At 34.2% G+C, this 15089-nt stretch overlaps 1 protein-coding gene and 1 pseudogene across 1 annotated transcript in view; one reads left to right on the top strand and one right to left on the bottom strand.

Annotated features, from left to right (window-relative positions):
• LOC107753615 (poly [ADP-ribose] polymerase 6-like) overlaps positions 1-5893 on the bottom strand; it is a 10668-nt gene extending 4775 nt beyond the window's left edge. The window contains exons 1-14 of the mRNA XM_016569818.1: positions 5620-5893; positions 4575-4743; positions 4249-4326; positions 2767-2861; positions 2501-2561; positions 2292-2382; positions 2152-2218; positions 1909-2058; positions 1679-1817; positions 1139-1270; positions 862-957; positions 675-767; positions 431-556; positions 261-326 (exon numbers count right to left, since the gene is read on the bottom strand). Of these exons, the coding sequence (XP_016425304.1) occupies positions 261-326; positions 431-556; positions 675-767; positions 862-957; positions 1139-1270; positions 1679-1817; positions 1909-2058; positions 2152-2218; positions 2292-2382; positions 2501-2561; positions 2767-2861; positions 4249-4326; positions 4575-4619 (1239 nt within the window). The 5' untranslated portion in view covers positions 4620-4743; positions 5620-5893. The remainder of the gene's footprint in view (positions 1-260; positions 327-430; positions 557-674; positions 768-861; positions 958-1138; positions 1271-1678; positions 1818-1908; positions 2059-2151; positions 2219-2291; positions 2383-2500; positions 2562-2766; positions 2862-4248; positions 4327-4574; positions 4744-5619) is intronic.
• A 5147-nt stretch (positions 5894-11040) lies between these two features.
• Positions 11041-15089, top strand: part of LOC107753614 (pyruvate kinase PKM-like) — a 22603-nt pseudogene continuing 18554 nt past the window's right edge.

The raw sequence follows: 15089 nt of genomic DNA, 5'->3' as shown, positions 1-15089 counted from the left end.
CGTTTTTGTAGGCATTAAACTGCCAGAATTTTAAAAGACGATTATCTCCGTTTGCATTGAACTTTCAGCTTCGTAACTTTGCAGATATTGTTTATGCTCAAACAGCAACATTACACACTAACTAACGTTAAAAAAGTGAAATCGCAATCAACCACCCCTTTAACTCGCTATTGCAAGTTTACATCTTGCAATTGAGACTTTTTTCTTAGAATTCAGAGTATACATCTTGTAATTCTGTTTTTGCACTTTGAATTACTCACTTGTGTAATTTCTCGGATTGATGTAATGCTGTCTAATGCTCTCTGTAGTCGCTCGTAACTTCTTTTCTATAAGTGGAAAATTAATGAAGAAGGTCTCAGAGTCATTGTAAAGATGAAACGTGAAAATTCTAAAACTGATATTTATTCATTTTATCTGATAAAGTATCTACCTTCGGATTGAAGGCCAGAGACTTGGGGTCATGAGGGTCAACAACAGAGGGGTAAGGGTCAAAGATGATGCTTTTACGGGCAGATTCAAGTGCAGCACGACACATTGCCACCAGCAGGTCCACTACCTGTACAAAAACATATTATATAAATTATATAAAATACTAATCTTATATAAAGGTCATATATAAACAATAGAAGTCTCTGGTATATCTTAATTTAGCAATATAAACGTGTGTGTGATACCTCAGCTCCAGTAGCTACGTCTTCTGCAGCTCCTGACATGACACCCAGAGTATTGAAGGAGAACACGCACAGTTCTCTCGTACAAACAGCAGGCTGAACAATACACGTACACAAAAGAAACTGAGATGATAGTTTTATGGCTTTACTGGTGTATTTTAATGGAGTTTTCCAAGAATCTGTTGTGTACCTTGAGCATGGAACCATTCTGAAAGACATGCTGTTCATCACAGACAACACAATAATCGTTCAGAGTGGGGATCCTCTGCTCTGAGTACTTCATAACCTAGAGGACAAAAGAAGCTGGATAATTAGGTTGTAATATCATTAAAAGGAAAGGATGCAGAGAAAGAGAGATTTGCGATTGAAACAGCCAATCACAATCACAAGTATGCAAATAATTGCAAGAAAGAAGACTAATTGCAATTCATTAGAAGAGTTTTACATTTAACTCTGTTGAGGTTTACCTGCACGAGGAAGCCGTACTCCAGGGTTGGGATGCTCTTGCAGTGAATGAGAGCTTGTGAGGAGAAGAAGAGCTGAATGAGCTGCCTGGTGGTGATGTGCACGGTGGATCTCGAGTCTGGGACGGCCACACTCTATTGAAACAGCAATCATTTGACATAAATTGCTTAATATATTTATAAATAAAAACAATGTTTCCCACAAACATATCTTCAACATTGATAACCAAATGAAATATTTCTTGAGCACCAAAACCAGCATATTAGAATAATTTCTGAAGGATCATGTGACACTGAAGACTGGAGTAATGATACTGAAAATTCAGCTTTGCATCACAGGAATAAATTACATTTGAAAATATACTCAAATCGAAAACAGTTATTTTAAACTGCAATGATTTTCCACAATATTACTGATTTTAATAAATGCAGCCTTAATACGCATAATGACTTCTTTTAACAACATTAAAAAGTCTTACCGACCCCAAAGTCTAAACGATACATATATACATCATTATAATATATAGGCATGTTCAAACGCACTTGTCCAATTGGGCTGGAGGTGTGCAGTTCTCCTTTGGTGCAGGACATGGAGCGGCTCATCAAGCGGGTCACTCTCAACTCCTGTCCTGCTGGCCTTGTCTTCACCCCAGGGCCCTGAATCAGAGGAACACTGGAGCACCTGAGGAACAAAAAAAATTATATACATATTATATATCTACATTTTTTTTTATATCTAGTACATTTACTCTCTGGAGTGTTTTGAATCTTACTTGGTTATCGGTGAGAAGATGCTAAGTCCAGCCCTGAACTTCTTGATAGTTCCTCCAGCCTTAAACCAGCTGTGTCTCTTCCTCTGTTGGGCGTTCAGGAACTCATTGCTTAGATGTTTCCATTGATTCGATATAAACGTGCTGAGAATTCTGGGAGAAGACATCAATATTTGTTGGTGTAATCATTACCGAGGCATATGCAGTATGTCACGCTGTACAAAACAGAATAGAAAGACTATTTACCTTTTAAGCTGAACCCCAAGGCAGAAACCATCTTTACAAGTTGGCTGGAACACCTCCACAGTGGGTTCTGGAAGAGGTTGAGATGCTTCAGTTGAGTCACTTCCTGTCTTTTGTAGCTGACATAGTCATTTATTACTCACCTGGTCCATCTAGATACTGGGACAGTGAGAAGCGAAGGCGTAGAATGATTGGCTCTGTCCTCGTGACCTTCCATGCTGACGCCACCTCCTCCTGCAAACATACGTAGGGCATGTGAACTTTTTGCTATATAAATATGCATATCAGCGTATGTATTTTCAGTGGCAGGCAGAATCTAGCTAATATATTACAGTATTTGTGGATCTCTTACATCCAGGAAGCTGATGTTAATGTGTAGATCAATATCGACATCATCAATGGTGTCATATTCCCTGAAATATAGACAGTAGACACAAAGTCTGAGAAGTTATAGAAGTTTTTTGGGACAATAATAAAAATAATAAAATAAACATTAGATTAACAATGACCTTAACAAATGACGTATCCCTTATATGCAAGCTCAACTGATTTCCTTTTATTCACACACTGTATTAGCATTTCATGGGGCTTGTAGAAGCTTTGTGGCTCTAAACGTACTTGACAGAAATGGCTCTTTCAGAATAGATGTCCCTCACTGCACCAACATCAATGTCCAACTGTGGATGTCGACTCAGGTCAGTGGCATAATGACCCTGCAAAGAAACAGGCTTTGCCATAAGAGTCCATTCAGGGTACATTTCATGTCCATTGATGATAATTATACTTTTTCCAACATTTTTTTTTTATTCACTTAGTGAAAGCATATTATAATCTTACACAAATATTTTGTGCATCCCGTGTTTCAGTTTGCTTGAAATTGTCTTGATGTCCCAGTTTTTTTTCAGTGCCTGTTTTTGAAGTGAGTCTTGAGTTCCACATAAATCTGTATCTATATTAAATTTATTTCTAAACTATTACTTCTGTAAATTTTTTAGACTGCATTTAAATGTATTTATTTACAATATATATTATCATGTCATCAAACATTGTCAAATATGTTACTGAACCAGAGTAATTTTAGTATCATTAATATATGATACTATTAAATTTTTTTGTCATTTTTATAAAGTTTTAGTCGATTTAGTTTTAGTCATTTTAGTATTACATACATCTTCACAACTAGTTTTTCTATATTTTATTTCAGTTCATATTTATTTAATTTCAAGTAATGACATTACTGACTCATTTTTAAGTTTTAGTTTTAGTTAATGACAATAACCCTTTACTAAATGAAAAATCTCTGAGGTGGACATTTTGAACACTACTGTAAGTGCCCTCTCATTTTTTTCCCTCAAAATTTCATTTACAATAACCTGTTGTCAAAGAGTAGATTAACTGACCATCAATTACACTGAGTACATTGGTTTCCAATATTTTTATGATTTCAGTTCAAATATATTTTCAAATTTGAGGTTAACCTGATCAAGAAAATAATATGTGGTTGATCAGACAAGGCCTGCCATTAAAATTATAGAAATGGTGAGACCCAACTGTTACCTGTCAAGTTAAACTAAGCCAGTTCTTGGATAACATAGTCATCTTAACTCTACTGCGTTTACTGAAGATGATAAATTGTTTGTCATAGTTTTTTTTAAATCACAATTTTACCTTCTATGTTCTTTTACTGAGAAAGCACCATTTTATGAGCTTAACCAAGCAAAAATAATGTCCCGAATGATTTGTTCATTTGTTATTCATTAACAGGGGACAGATACTCTTCGTTTTGGCAAGAAATCTGAAGCAAGTTCAGGTAATCTGAAAAACTGGAACCATCTGCTGCTCCTCATACTAGGGAGCCGCCCATAAACCCACACTAATCCCCTGAAAACCCCACAATGCACTTTGGTAACCCCAATGTATTCTACAATCAGCCACTGTAGTATGTAGATAGACAAAACAAACAGATAATAGATCAAATACACCTAGATAGATAGATAAAATACAAGAATGAATGAACAAAATGAGCTTTGTTTGCTAATTTATCAAATTAGCTTGAGGTGTAGCATGTATTTCAAGTAGATATTTTGGTAATATGCTAACCTGGGCTCCGTAGAAGAAATCCTCACCATCGCTGTCACCATCCAAGTCTTCGTCGCTCCAGAATTGCTCACCGATGCTCTGAAAGAGTTATCACAGGTCAATCACAGCTAATTTCCCTTGTGATGCGCTAATGCATTACCCATCCCCCATTCATTAGACACTGAATAGCCTTTATCAGTCAGTCTGTAATCTACTCAAGGGGGTGACTGTGTCAGTAGGGCGGCCTACATCTTAGATCATCAGCTTGGACTGGCTATATTGTCCATCAAGGCACCTTATTTGCTTTAAGTGGATTAGATAATGGTTAGCATGTGTGATTTTCATACCATGCTGTTCATAGATGCTGTTCTAGTGAGTTTCCTCTGCCACATTCATCCATTCCAGCTAAGTGTGGTTAGGCTAGGCTGGTTTGGGAAGTCAACACAGGTTGAACAAAGCCGATGGAAGGGCTGCGCTCATTTTCTGGAGTAAATTAGCAGTCATCTCCATGGCAACCTGTGACAACACAATGCAAGAGAGGCAATTCATTAAACGTCCATTTAGAGTTCATTTGTGTCAGCACATATTGACTCCGCATGTGGCGTACTTTACAAAACACTTATAATGTACTTTAAATTACTGCATTTATGTATTTGATGTGGTGAGTTAAATTAGATTTTAAGTACTGTGGAGACGTGCTGAAATGGCGTTTGGTCTCGTACTGTATCGCGTACCTTGTCAGTGTCGTGCGCTTTGCTTGGCCATTTGTTGGGATAAACAGGAAAGTGTGTCCAGCTGAATTCAATTTGAGTTTTGTTAAACTAATTAAAAAGAAGCTTAGTTTACCGCGGAAGTGGTCGCGGGTGAGCAAGCTAGTGAAACGTTGCATGTGCAAAAGAGAAGGTCCGCACACATCCAAAAACGTATTTTAAATGCTAAATTTAAATTTAAATGTTTTAGTTTTGAAGTGTTGTTGTATGCATTTGTCATTTTTATTTAAGTTGTTTTATTTTCTTAAATGTGTGTATATATATAGTATTTATAGAGTTTTAGCTTTTAGTTTTAATTACTTTTTCTTATTTGTAAGTCGCTTTGGATAAAAGCGTCTGCTAAATGACTAAAAGTAAAGTAAAAGTAAAGTAAAGTACAGCAATTTATTAATATATATTTTTATATTAAATACAGTATTTTTGTATATAGATTTAAATGTAATAATTAAATGTAGACAGACGTCATTTGTTCTGTAATACACCTGTTGGATGCTCTGATAATTTCTTTAAACAATAAATGAATAAATGAATAAAACATAATATGAGCACAAGAAGCCATAAAATATTAAACGAGTTCAATTGCATTAGTTCTGCACTATAATAGAAAATCCCAGTCTCTCACCTCTTGAAGACAAGGCAGATGCTTTGAACGAGGTCTGTTTGTCATAACCTTAACGAAACATCCCAAAATGCCCCACACCAGGAAGCGTATATATGTAAAGTGAGTCAGCTGACACAAATAATCTTAATTAGAAATGTGTACCCCTATTGTCTAGCCGTCCCTGTTTCTCGTCTGGCTCCTCTCATGGGTTGCTTTTCTCGCTGTCTCCGCTGTCTGCTTTCTCCCTGACAACACACGACAGCTCGGGCATGCTCAGTGCGTGCCGTCGGGGTCATGAGACCGGCAGCTGACAGCCAGTGTGCTAGTAGCAGGAGGGGAGGAGGGGTGAGCAGAAAAGACACGCCTGGTAGATCATGGAACAGAAGATCAAATGCAACCCCCTGCATGTCCATGACCTGATATTTTCATCTCTTAATGCATGCTGTGTTATACACCGCCTGACTCTGTGTGTGTGTCATTCATTTAATAAAGGGTGGATCTGTTGCTCTCTTCTATTGTGTTGAGTCATGTTTTCTATTCTATGTTCTATTCTAATTTGTTCTATTTGTCTGTGCAGTGCTGTGTTCTATTTTATTATATTTTTTCAATTAAGTTATTTTATGGTGTGTTCTATTCAATTCTATTCTATTGTGTTGTGTTGAATTCCATTTTGTGTTCTTGTCTGTTTTGTTTTTTATATGTTGAGTTCTATTCTAGCTTTTATTCAAATGTGTTCTATTCAAAGTTCTACTCTGTTGTGTTCTAATCTAATCTATTGTGTTGAGTTTTGTTTTCTATTCTATATTCTGTTCTAATTCATTCTATTTATTTTCGCAGTGTTGTTTTCTATTTGATTGTTTTATTCTATTCAGTCCTTTTATGCTGTTCTGTTCTATTCTATTGTATTGTGGTGAGTTGAATTCTATTATGTGTTCTCATCTATTTTGTTTTTCTGTTTCATGTTGAGTTCTAATCTATACTGTTTTATTCCATTTCTGTTCTTTTATGGTGTGTTAAGTTATATTGCGTTCTAGCCTATTGTGTTGAGTTACTGTATATTTTCTATTATATATTCTGTTCTAATGCATTCTATTTATTTTTGCAGTATTTTCTATTTCATGTTTTATTCTATTCAGTTATTTTATGCTGTGTTCTGTTCTGTTCTATTCTATTCTATTCTATTCTGGTGAGTTGAATTCCATTATGTGTTCTCATCTATTTTGTTTTTTTCTGTTTGATGTTGAGTTCTACTGTTTTATTCAATTTCTGTTATTTTATGGTGTGTTAATTTCTATTCTGTTGTGTTCTAGCATATTGTGTTGAGTTCTATTTTATTCTATGCTATTCTTTTGTTTCAGGTTTAATTTAATTTTGTTCTATTCTGGTGTCTTCTGGAGTTCTGTTCTAATGTTTTATTCTATTCTGTTTTATGGTGTGTTAAGTTCTGTTTTATTTTGTTGAGTTATTTTATTCTGTTATGATCTTTTGTAGTAAGTTGAATTCCATTCTGTGCTCTGTTTGAATTTCAATTCTATCTTGTCCTATTCTGCTGAGTTGTGTGGTGTGGTGTGGTGTTCTGCTCTTCGGTGATGTGTTAAGTTCTATTCTATTTTGAGTTGTGTTTTATGGTATTTTGTTCTTCTGTGGTGAGCTGAATTTTATTCTGCATTCTATTCTATTTGGTTCTTCTGTGGTGTGTTGAGCTCTATTTTATTCTGTTGTGTTCTGTTCTGTTATTTTATGTTCTATTCTATACTACTGTTGTATTATATCATATCTGGATCTGCTGAGTTGTGTTCTGTTAAATTGTTCTATTATGTTGTGCTTTGTTTTTTGTTCTATTGTATTCTGTTCAATCCTATTTTGTTCTATTCCTTATAGCAAATGCATTGGTGTTACACGTAATGTTTGATAGATTATAAAGATTATAAATATTCATATGAATTGTCCTGACGGGCCTCAGTCCTCACAAAAACATCCTGTTTCAGGTATGTTAAGCTTTCAACAAAGTCATTTTCATAATTTATCATGTTAACAAGAACTTTGAGTGGATAAAAATAGGTTGCTTTGTGACAGTACCTCATCATTTAGTCATTCTAGTGGGTGGGAAACAACACAGGAGATCTGAAAGAGATGGATGGCGGTGGAGACTGTGTGAGTGCGGCCCATTTAACTGTCAGAAAGGTACAAAGCAGAGGAGATAATGAACACACAAGAATTTAACCTCCCAATGGCCCAAACCGTCCCACTTGTATCATGTTCACATTACACCAAGGGTGTTTTTTTAGACATACATCTTTCCAGTACAAAAATCAGTACCAAAATCATTGCTTTTACAATATGCAAGTTAAGTCATTTGTGTGATCTCAGACACAACATCCTGGCCTTATTCTGTAATTATCCAGGTCTCAGGTACCTGGTAATGTTGGTCCTACACTAATGCAGGTACTGCAGATGTAGCTCTAGCACCCACCTAAAAACTGCATAAAGTCACTGTGTACATTACAGATGGTTCAAAATGTCACAATTAAAATGTTAAATGTTTAATTAAGACTCTCTCTGGTAAGAAAATGTGCTGTCTGTCATTCTATTACATAACTGAGAATGGGATTAAGAAGCAGTAATACTAGTTAAAATTCTAAAAATACATTTAAATAATACAATGTTTTACTAAATAATATATGCATAAATAATTAAATACTTTATAAAATAATGAAATAAAATTAATTATCTTAAATGCCTCGACAATACTCATGAGCCATTTATCTTATATCAGTTCTTTGTGGGATGTATGAAACGGCACATTTGTGCCTGCATATGCACCAGAGACAGCTGAACCTCAATTAAAAGCAAATGGATCTAAATTTAGCACAACAAACCTTATCTCCCAATGTCTGGAGATACGAAAGAATAGTGGATGTGTCAAAAAGAGTATAGGGAAAATATCTACAGTTTGACAAGAGTGCTGGCTGCTGCAGATGTAGATTAAAAGTAGGGTGTGCCTTGAGCACAGGGTGTTTAAATATAACCTCTGCACATAGAGACAGGAGACACAAGCTGTCCAAGCAGTTAACCTGATGTTTTCAGTATTGTCTATTGTCCACTAGAGGGAGATAGTGGTTGTCTTACTCATAGAAACATCAACAGAAGAGGGAAAAGAAAAGAACAGAACAGAACACAGCATAAAATAACTGAATAGAATAAAACATGAAATAGAAAATACTGCAAAAATAAATAGAATGCATTAGAACAGAATATATAATAGAAAATATAACGCAACACAATAGGCTAGAACACCACAGAATAGAACTTAACACTCCATAAAAGAACACATTCAAATAAAAAATAGAATAGAAAAAAACAAAACAGACAAGAACACAAAATGGAATTCAACACAACACAATAGAATATAATAGAACAGAACAGACCATAAAATAACTTAATTGAAAAAATATAATAAAATAGAACACAGCACTGCACAGACAAATAGAACAAATTAGAATAGAATATAGAATAGAAAACATGACTCAACACAATAGAAGAGAGCAACATATCCACCCTTTATTAAATGAATGACACACACACACACACACACACAGAGTCAGGCGGTGTATAACACAGCATGCATTAAGAGATGAAAATATCAGGTCATGGACATGCAGGGGGTTGCATTTGATCTTCTCATTTTGCATCTTTAAAAATTAATAACATAAAATAAAATAAAATTTGACCACAGAATGTTCTCAAAGAATGCAAATCTTGCAAACAATTATGATATATATTAATATTTAAATAATAATAATACTATTATTATATTTATTTTCTGTATCAACCCATTAAAATCCCTCTCTTTTTTGAAAATAATTTACTTTTTTATATTTATATTTGTATTTTTATATTATTCATATTAATTTTCCACACTATACATTTTTCAGGTCCAACCATAGCAGACAACAACAACAACAACAACAACAGCAGTATTATTATTGTTATTAACAGTCATTTAATAATTGAATTTAGTAACTAAATTGATTAATCATTTAAATATTTAACATTTTTAAGTGAAAAGGGTGAAAAATCTTTAGGTAGTTATCTCTCTAAATCTAAATCTCTCTCTCTATTATTACATGAATGCATCAAAGAGATTGACATTAAAAATACATTAAGTAATATGCATGTTAATAGCAGATGCTTTCTAATGACTTATTACTTATAATACTTAATACATTACCAGTACATGCTGCTTGCGAATTATGTATGAAACTGCAAACCTGTAATTCAGATCAGTGTGTGATATGATAAAGCAAACCCATACCTATAAGGTGTCCATTCCTGCCAGATGTATTTTAAGAGCTTAGCTTTTCATATGTCACTTGTCAAGGGTTTCCTTGAGACGTGCCCTTTGACATGGAGAACATACTGTACCAGAGGATGGAATTAAAAAATTGTATTTTTATTTTTATTAAACATAGAATACAAGAACTCATAGAGGTAAGAGGATGGAAATGGCCTCCTTAGAAGTGAATAAAAAAGACAGGCAATGAAGAAACATCATGACTTTGCATAGAAACCAACATTTTTCATTCAACATTTCAAAACATGATTGTTAGCGGGCAAAACTGTACGGCCTAATGTTAGACAGGAAGCTATGCATTTTTAAAGGTCACCCATACTGTTACCCATCAATCAACATTTCTGCAACATGAACACACTGAAGGGTAAGTATGTGTAGTGAATTTAATGACAGACTAATTATGACAAACATTATTTGGATATATATATGCAAAGCATCAGATGATCTGACCTTTCCTACACTGTGGAAATGGCATACAGAATAGGCAACAACTCAAACAAGCAGCTCTTCTATCATGGGCATCAAAGTTTCAGCTGTAGGCCTTGAGCTATTATTAGTATTTCAGATGCCTGCAATGGCTGGTATTTATGAAATGACATGAAGGAGTGGTGAGGGTGTTGGGTAAAGTCATACGTAGGCCTACTGTAAACAGTGAGGAGTGAAATAGAATCGTACAATACTTTAATTAGCAATAAAAATCCAATAGAATGGCAAATATTACATGGAAATCTGAATTCATACAATAAAATGTCTGTTACGTGTTTTTTGTTCATTAAATCCCAAAATGAAACGATCACACTCACTCCTTCATATGACGGTATCAAGTTCCTATTAATCTGCAGGTGGTTTCTGAGTGATTGGCTGAGGTTGAAAAAACGTTCGCGCAAAGTGAAATAGTCCTCAATATATATAATAAATATATCAATATTATCAATATATCGTAGTATTAATATTATTAATGTAATAATTTGTACTCAATTCAAAATACTGAATTATACAGACCCTGTCGGAAGAACACGCTGAGCTGTGGGAAGTAGTGCCGGTCAGTTCAGACTGGATAAATTGAGACAGTGGCGGAGGAAGAGAGCAGAAGTTCCTGCAGGCGTGCGTTCATCTTCTGAGGTAGGAGGCACTGAACTCAACAGATCATTTAAACAGGGCAGATCAAAATAGATGCTACGAACTGAAAGCACGCTTTGGCTGTTTGGAGACGTTTTGCTAATAAAATAAACGTATATTTGGACCTTAAATGTGATTAGAAATAAATATTTTTGTCCACGTAATTAAAAAGTGAACCTGCCATTTTCTGGTGAAAATTGGATCTGAAATGAATTAATAATTTACGCATTTAGTTCATTTACTTAAATCAGTTTAATTAAACGTTAAACATGTTTTGTTGTTTATTGACATTATATTTATTATCAAATAATTATTATTATATTTATACACTATATTTTATTACTTTGACAAGTTGTCTTTTTACCCTGAGATCACAGTGTGCTGGAATGTGTGTGTGCAGTCATGCATTTAAACACACTCTTCCTTTCTGGCTCAGGCAGTGCTGCCACTGGCTCTCATTTACTCTTTTGAACCATGTTAAACCATATGATAGCTTTGTGCAAGCATCTGAATGAAATTTAAGTCATTATTCTGTGAATATCTTGCTTTGTTCAGCCTTGTGAAAAGGAAGTGTGCTTAATTGCACTGAATGTGCACTTGTAGTGTACTTTAAATCCTAAAAGTATATTAAAACTGTACTTGCAGATAATATAAAATTAAGGAAAAGGTCACTTAAGTGTACTAAAAGATATAGCACTTTCATGACTGTTTCTAAACACGAGCACACTTTAAAATTTTAGTTTTGCGTTAAAGTACTTTTTAATCATTTTATTGTGGTTTAAAGAGGTACACTAATTTAGATTCATTGACTAACATACTAAACACATGTAATACTTGATTTTAACTGTATAGTGTGTTATTTGATTTTATATTTAAAGTTAATATATATTAATGTACTTAAGTGTAATTTATCATTACAAATGTGTAATTACAAAATGTGTTCAAATGTATTACATACAAGATATAATAGAAATGAAATTATATGTAAGTTTACAATAAATGCTTGTCAGTATATTCAGCAGTTACCTTTAACCATATTTCAAATGTAAAAGAAATTGCATGAAGATATGTACTTAAGTCCTGCTTAAGAGGGTCTAAAAAGCACCGTTAAGTTCAATTACTTGCGTTTAATATAAATTTAAACTGTAATACATTTTCATTTAATTGCAATTAACATGCAGTTAAGTGTCGAAAAACATTACATTCAGTTTCCACTTAAGTATATTGTTTCCATTATAAATACTCTTTTTAAAAGTATGGTAAAATGTACTTCTTTTTCACAAGGGCAGTCTTGTATGAAATTATGGTGGAATTTTTTTGCTTCTTTGAGATCCTTTCCTTTTGTGTACAGAAAAGTAAGTCAAAGGTGTTTCCAAAGGCCTGAGGATAAAAAAATCTCAAAATTAGATTCATTGACTAACATACTAAACACATGTAATACTTGATTTTAACTGTATAGTGTGTTATTTGATTTTATATTTAAAGTTAATATATATTAATGTACTTAAGTGTAATTTATCATTACAAATGTGTAATTACAAAATGTGTTCAAATTTATTACATACAAGATATAATAGAAATGAAATTATATGTAAGTTTACAATAAATGCTTGTCAGTATATTCAGCAGTTACCTTTAACCATATTTCAAATGTAAAAGAAATTGCATGAAGATATGTACTTAAGTCCTGCTTAAGAGGGTCTAAAAAGCACCGTTAAGTTCAATTACTTGCGTTTAATATAAATTTAAACTGTAATACATTTTCATTTAATTGCAATTAACATGCAGTCAAGTGTCGAAAAACATTACATTCAGTTTCCACTTAAGTATATTGTTTCCATTATAAATACTCTTTTTAAAAGTATGGTAAAGTGTACTTCTTTTTCACAAGGGCAGTCTTGTATGAAATTATGGTGGATTTTTTTTGCTTCTTTGAGATCCTTTCCTTTTGTGTACAGAAAAGTAAGTCAAAGGTGTTTCCAAAGGCCTGAGGATAAAAAAATCTCAAAATAATCACTGTCCTTGCATAAGTCATCTAAATCTGCTTTGTCCATACTTCTTCCAGGACTTTTCTAGCAGTCGTGGACGCAGCTCCAGCCATGTCTCAGACAAAGACTACGGGCTCTGCCTTCATTCAGACGCAGCAGATGCATGCTGCTATGGCAGAAACCTTCCTGGAGCACCTGTGTCTGCTGGACATCGACTCTGAGCCTACAGTGTCTCGCAACACGGGCATCGTCTGCACGCTGGGTCAGTGAACCACGTAAGGAACTTAAAGGAATAGTTCACCCAAAAATGAAAATTTGCTGAACATTTACTCATCCTCAGGCAAAGATGTAGATGAGTTTGTTTCTTCTTTGTAAGAGATTTGGAGAAATTTAGCATTACATCACTTGCTCAACAATGGATCCTCTGCAGTGAATGGGTGCCGTCAGAATGAGAGTCCAAACAGCTGATAAAAACATCAGAATAATCCACAAGTATACCACACGACTCCAGTCCATCAGTTAATGTCTTGTAAAGTGACAAACTGTGTTTGTAAATAAAAAACGAATTAACTTTAAACCTTCGCTTTTGGTCAAAAAACGAGTCCATAATCCATAATAACACTTTCTCCAGTGAAAAAGTCTCCTGTTGTCCTCTTACATCAAAATCCACTGACATATTTGTTTAGAACTGTTTTGGACTCTTTTCACTTGTAAATGGTGCTTGATCTGTGTATATTTATTTTGCACTAAAGAAAACATTATTATAAATAGAGGACTCATAATATTTTAACTGGAAGCAACAGTTTAAAGTTAAAAACGTCTTGATGGATTTGTTTATTAAAAACACAATTTATCACTTCACAAGGCTTTAATTGATAGATTGGAGTCGTGTGGATTACTTGTGGATTATTGTGATGTTTTTATCAGCTGTTTGGACTCTCATTCTGACGGCACCCATTCACTGCAGAGGATCCACTGGTGAGCAAGTGATTTCTCCATATCTGTTCCAATGAAGAAACAAACTCAAATACATCTTGGATGGCCTGAGGGTGAGTAAATTTTTCATTTTTGGGTGAATTATTCCTGTAATGCAAATTGTCCCTCAAAACGTTTTCAATATGTTTTATCTTAATGCAGGACCTGCCTCCCGATCTGTGGAGATCCTGAAGGAGATGATCAAGTCCGGCATGAACGTTGCACGTTTGAACTTCTCCCACGGAACTCACGAGGTACATGATCTCCTCCATTATGGAACATTTTCCGTTAGCCTCCACCGTAATGATCCACACATGTATTGTTATATCACCAATCAGTCTAATAATCTTGTAATAAGAGTTATTCAAAAAGTCTTCATCCTCTTAGCCAGCCTTGACTTTCGTACAATCGTAGATCCTCGATTATTGTGGCATTTCCCTCGTGCGTCTTCAAATGTCAGAAGTTGTAAGCTGATCTTGTTAGCCGCTCTGATCTGTCTGGTCGATACACTGAGTAGAGTCACCTTGAGCTCAAGCCAGAGTGTGAGTTTAGACTGCGCTGACCTCTCCCCTTTAAAAGTCATGGCTTTTTACCTTTTTTTGCATGGCACCACTGCCACGGATTACTACATTAAGCATGCTATCATGAAGTGAGGCAGTAGATATTTGTGGTTGGGGGATTGAGAAGGTCAGTAGCTCATGTTCGTCTTTAATAAAGTTGCTTCTAGTATATGATGAGTAAATATGAGCACAGAGTTCATTGAGAGTTCCAGTGAGCATTACTAAGCATCTTCATGTTGTAACATCTTTTTAAAACCATTTAAAAAATAGAAAATCAAGACTGAAATATTAAATATTTGTAAAAATGTAAAATCAATACTATACAATGTATTAAATTAAAAGCATTAAAAAAAATAGTTCCGGTATTATTATTTTTTTAATTATGGATTTATTTATTAATCTGTTTGGTTTAGTGAAACGTAATTTAAAAACATACAAATAATTTACTATATATATATATGTATATATATATATATATATGTGTGTGTGTGTGTG

This window comes from Sinocyclocheilus rhinocerous, unplaced genomic scaffold (assembly GCF_001515625.1).
Source record: "Sinocyclocheilus rhinocerous isolate Xijiao unplaced genomic scaffold, SAMN03320098_v1.1 scaffold200, whole genome shotgun sequence".
Lineage (NCBI taxonomy): Eukaryota > Metazoa > Chordata > Actinopteri > Cypriniformes > Cyprinidae > Sinocyclocheilus > Sinocyclocheilus rhinocerous.
Note: the sequence above shows the minus strand (reverse complement) of the source record. Positions and strands in the feature narration are given on the sequence as shown.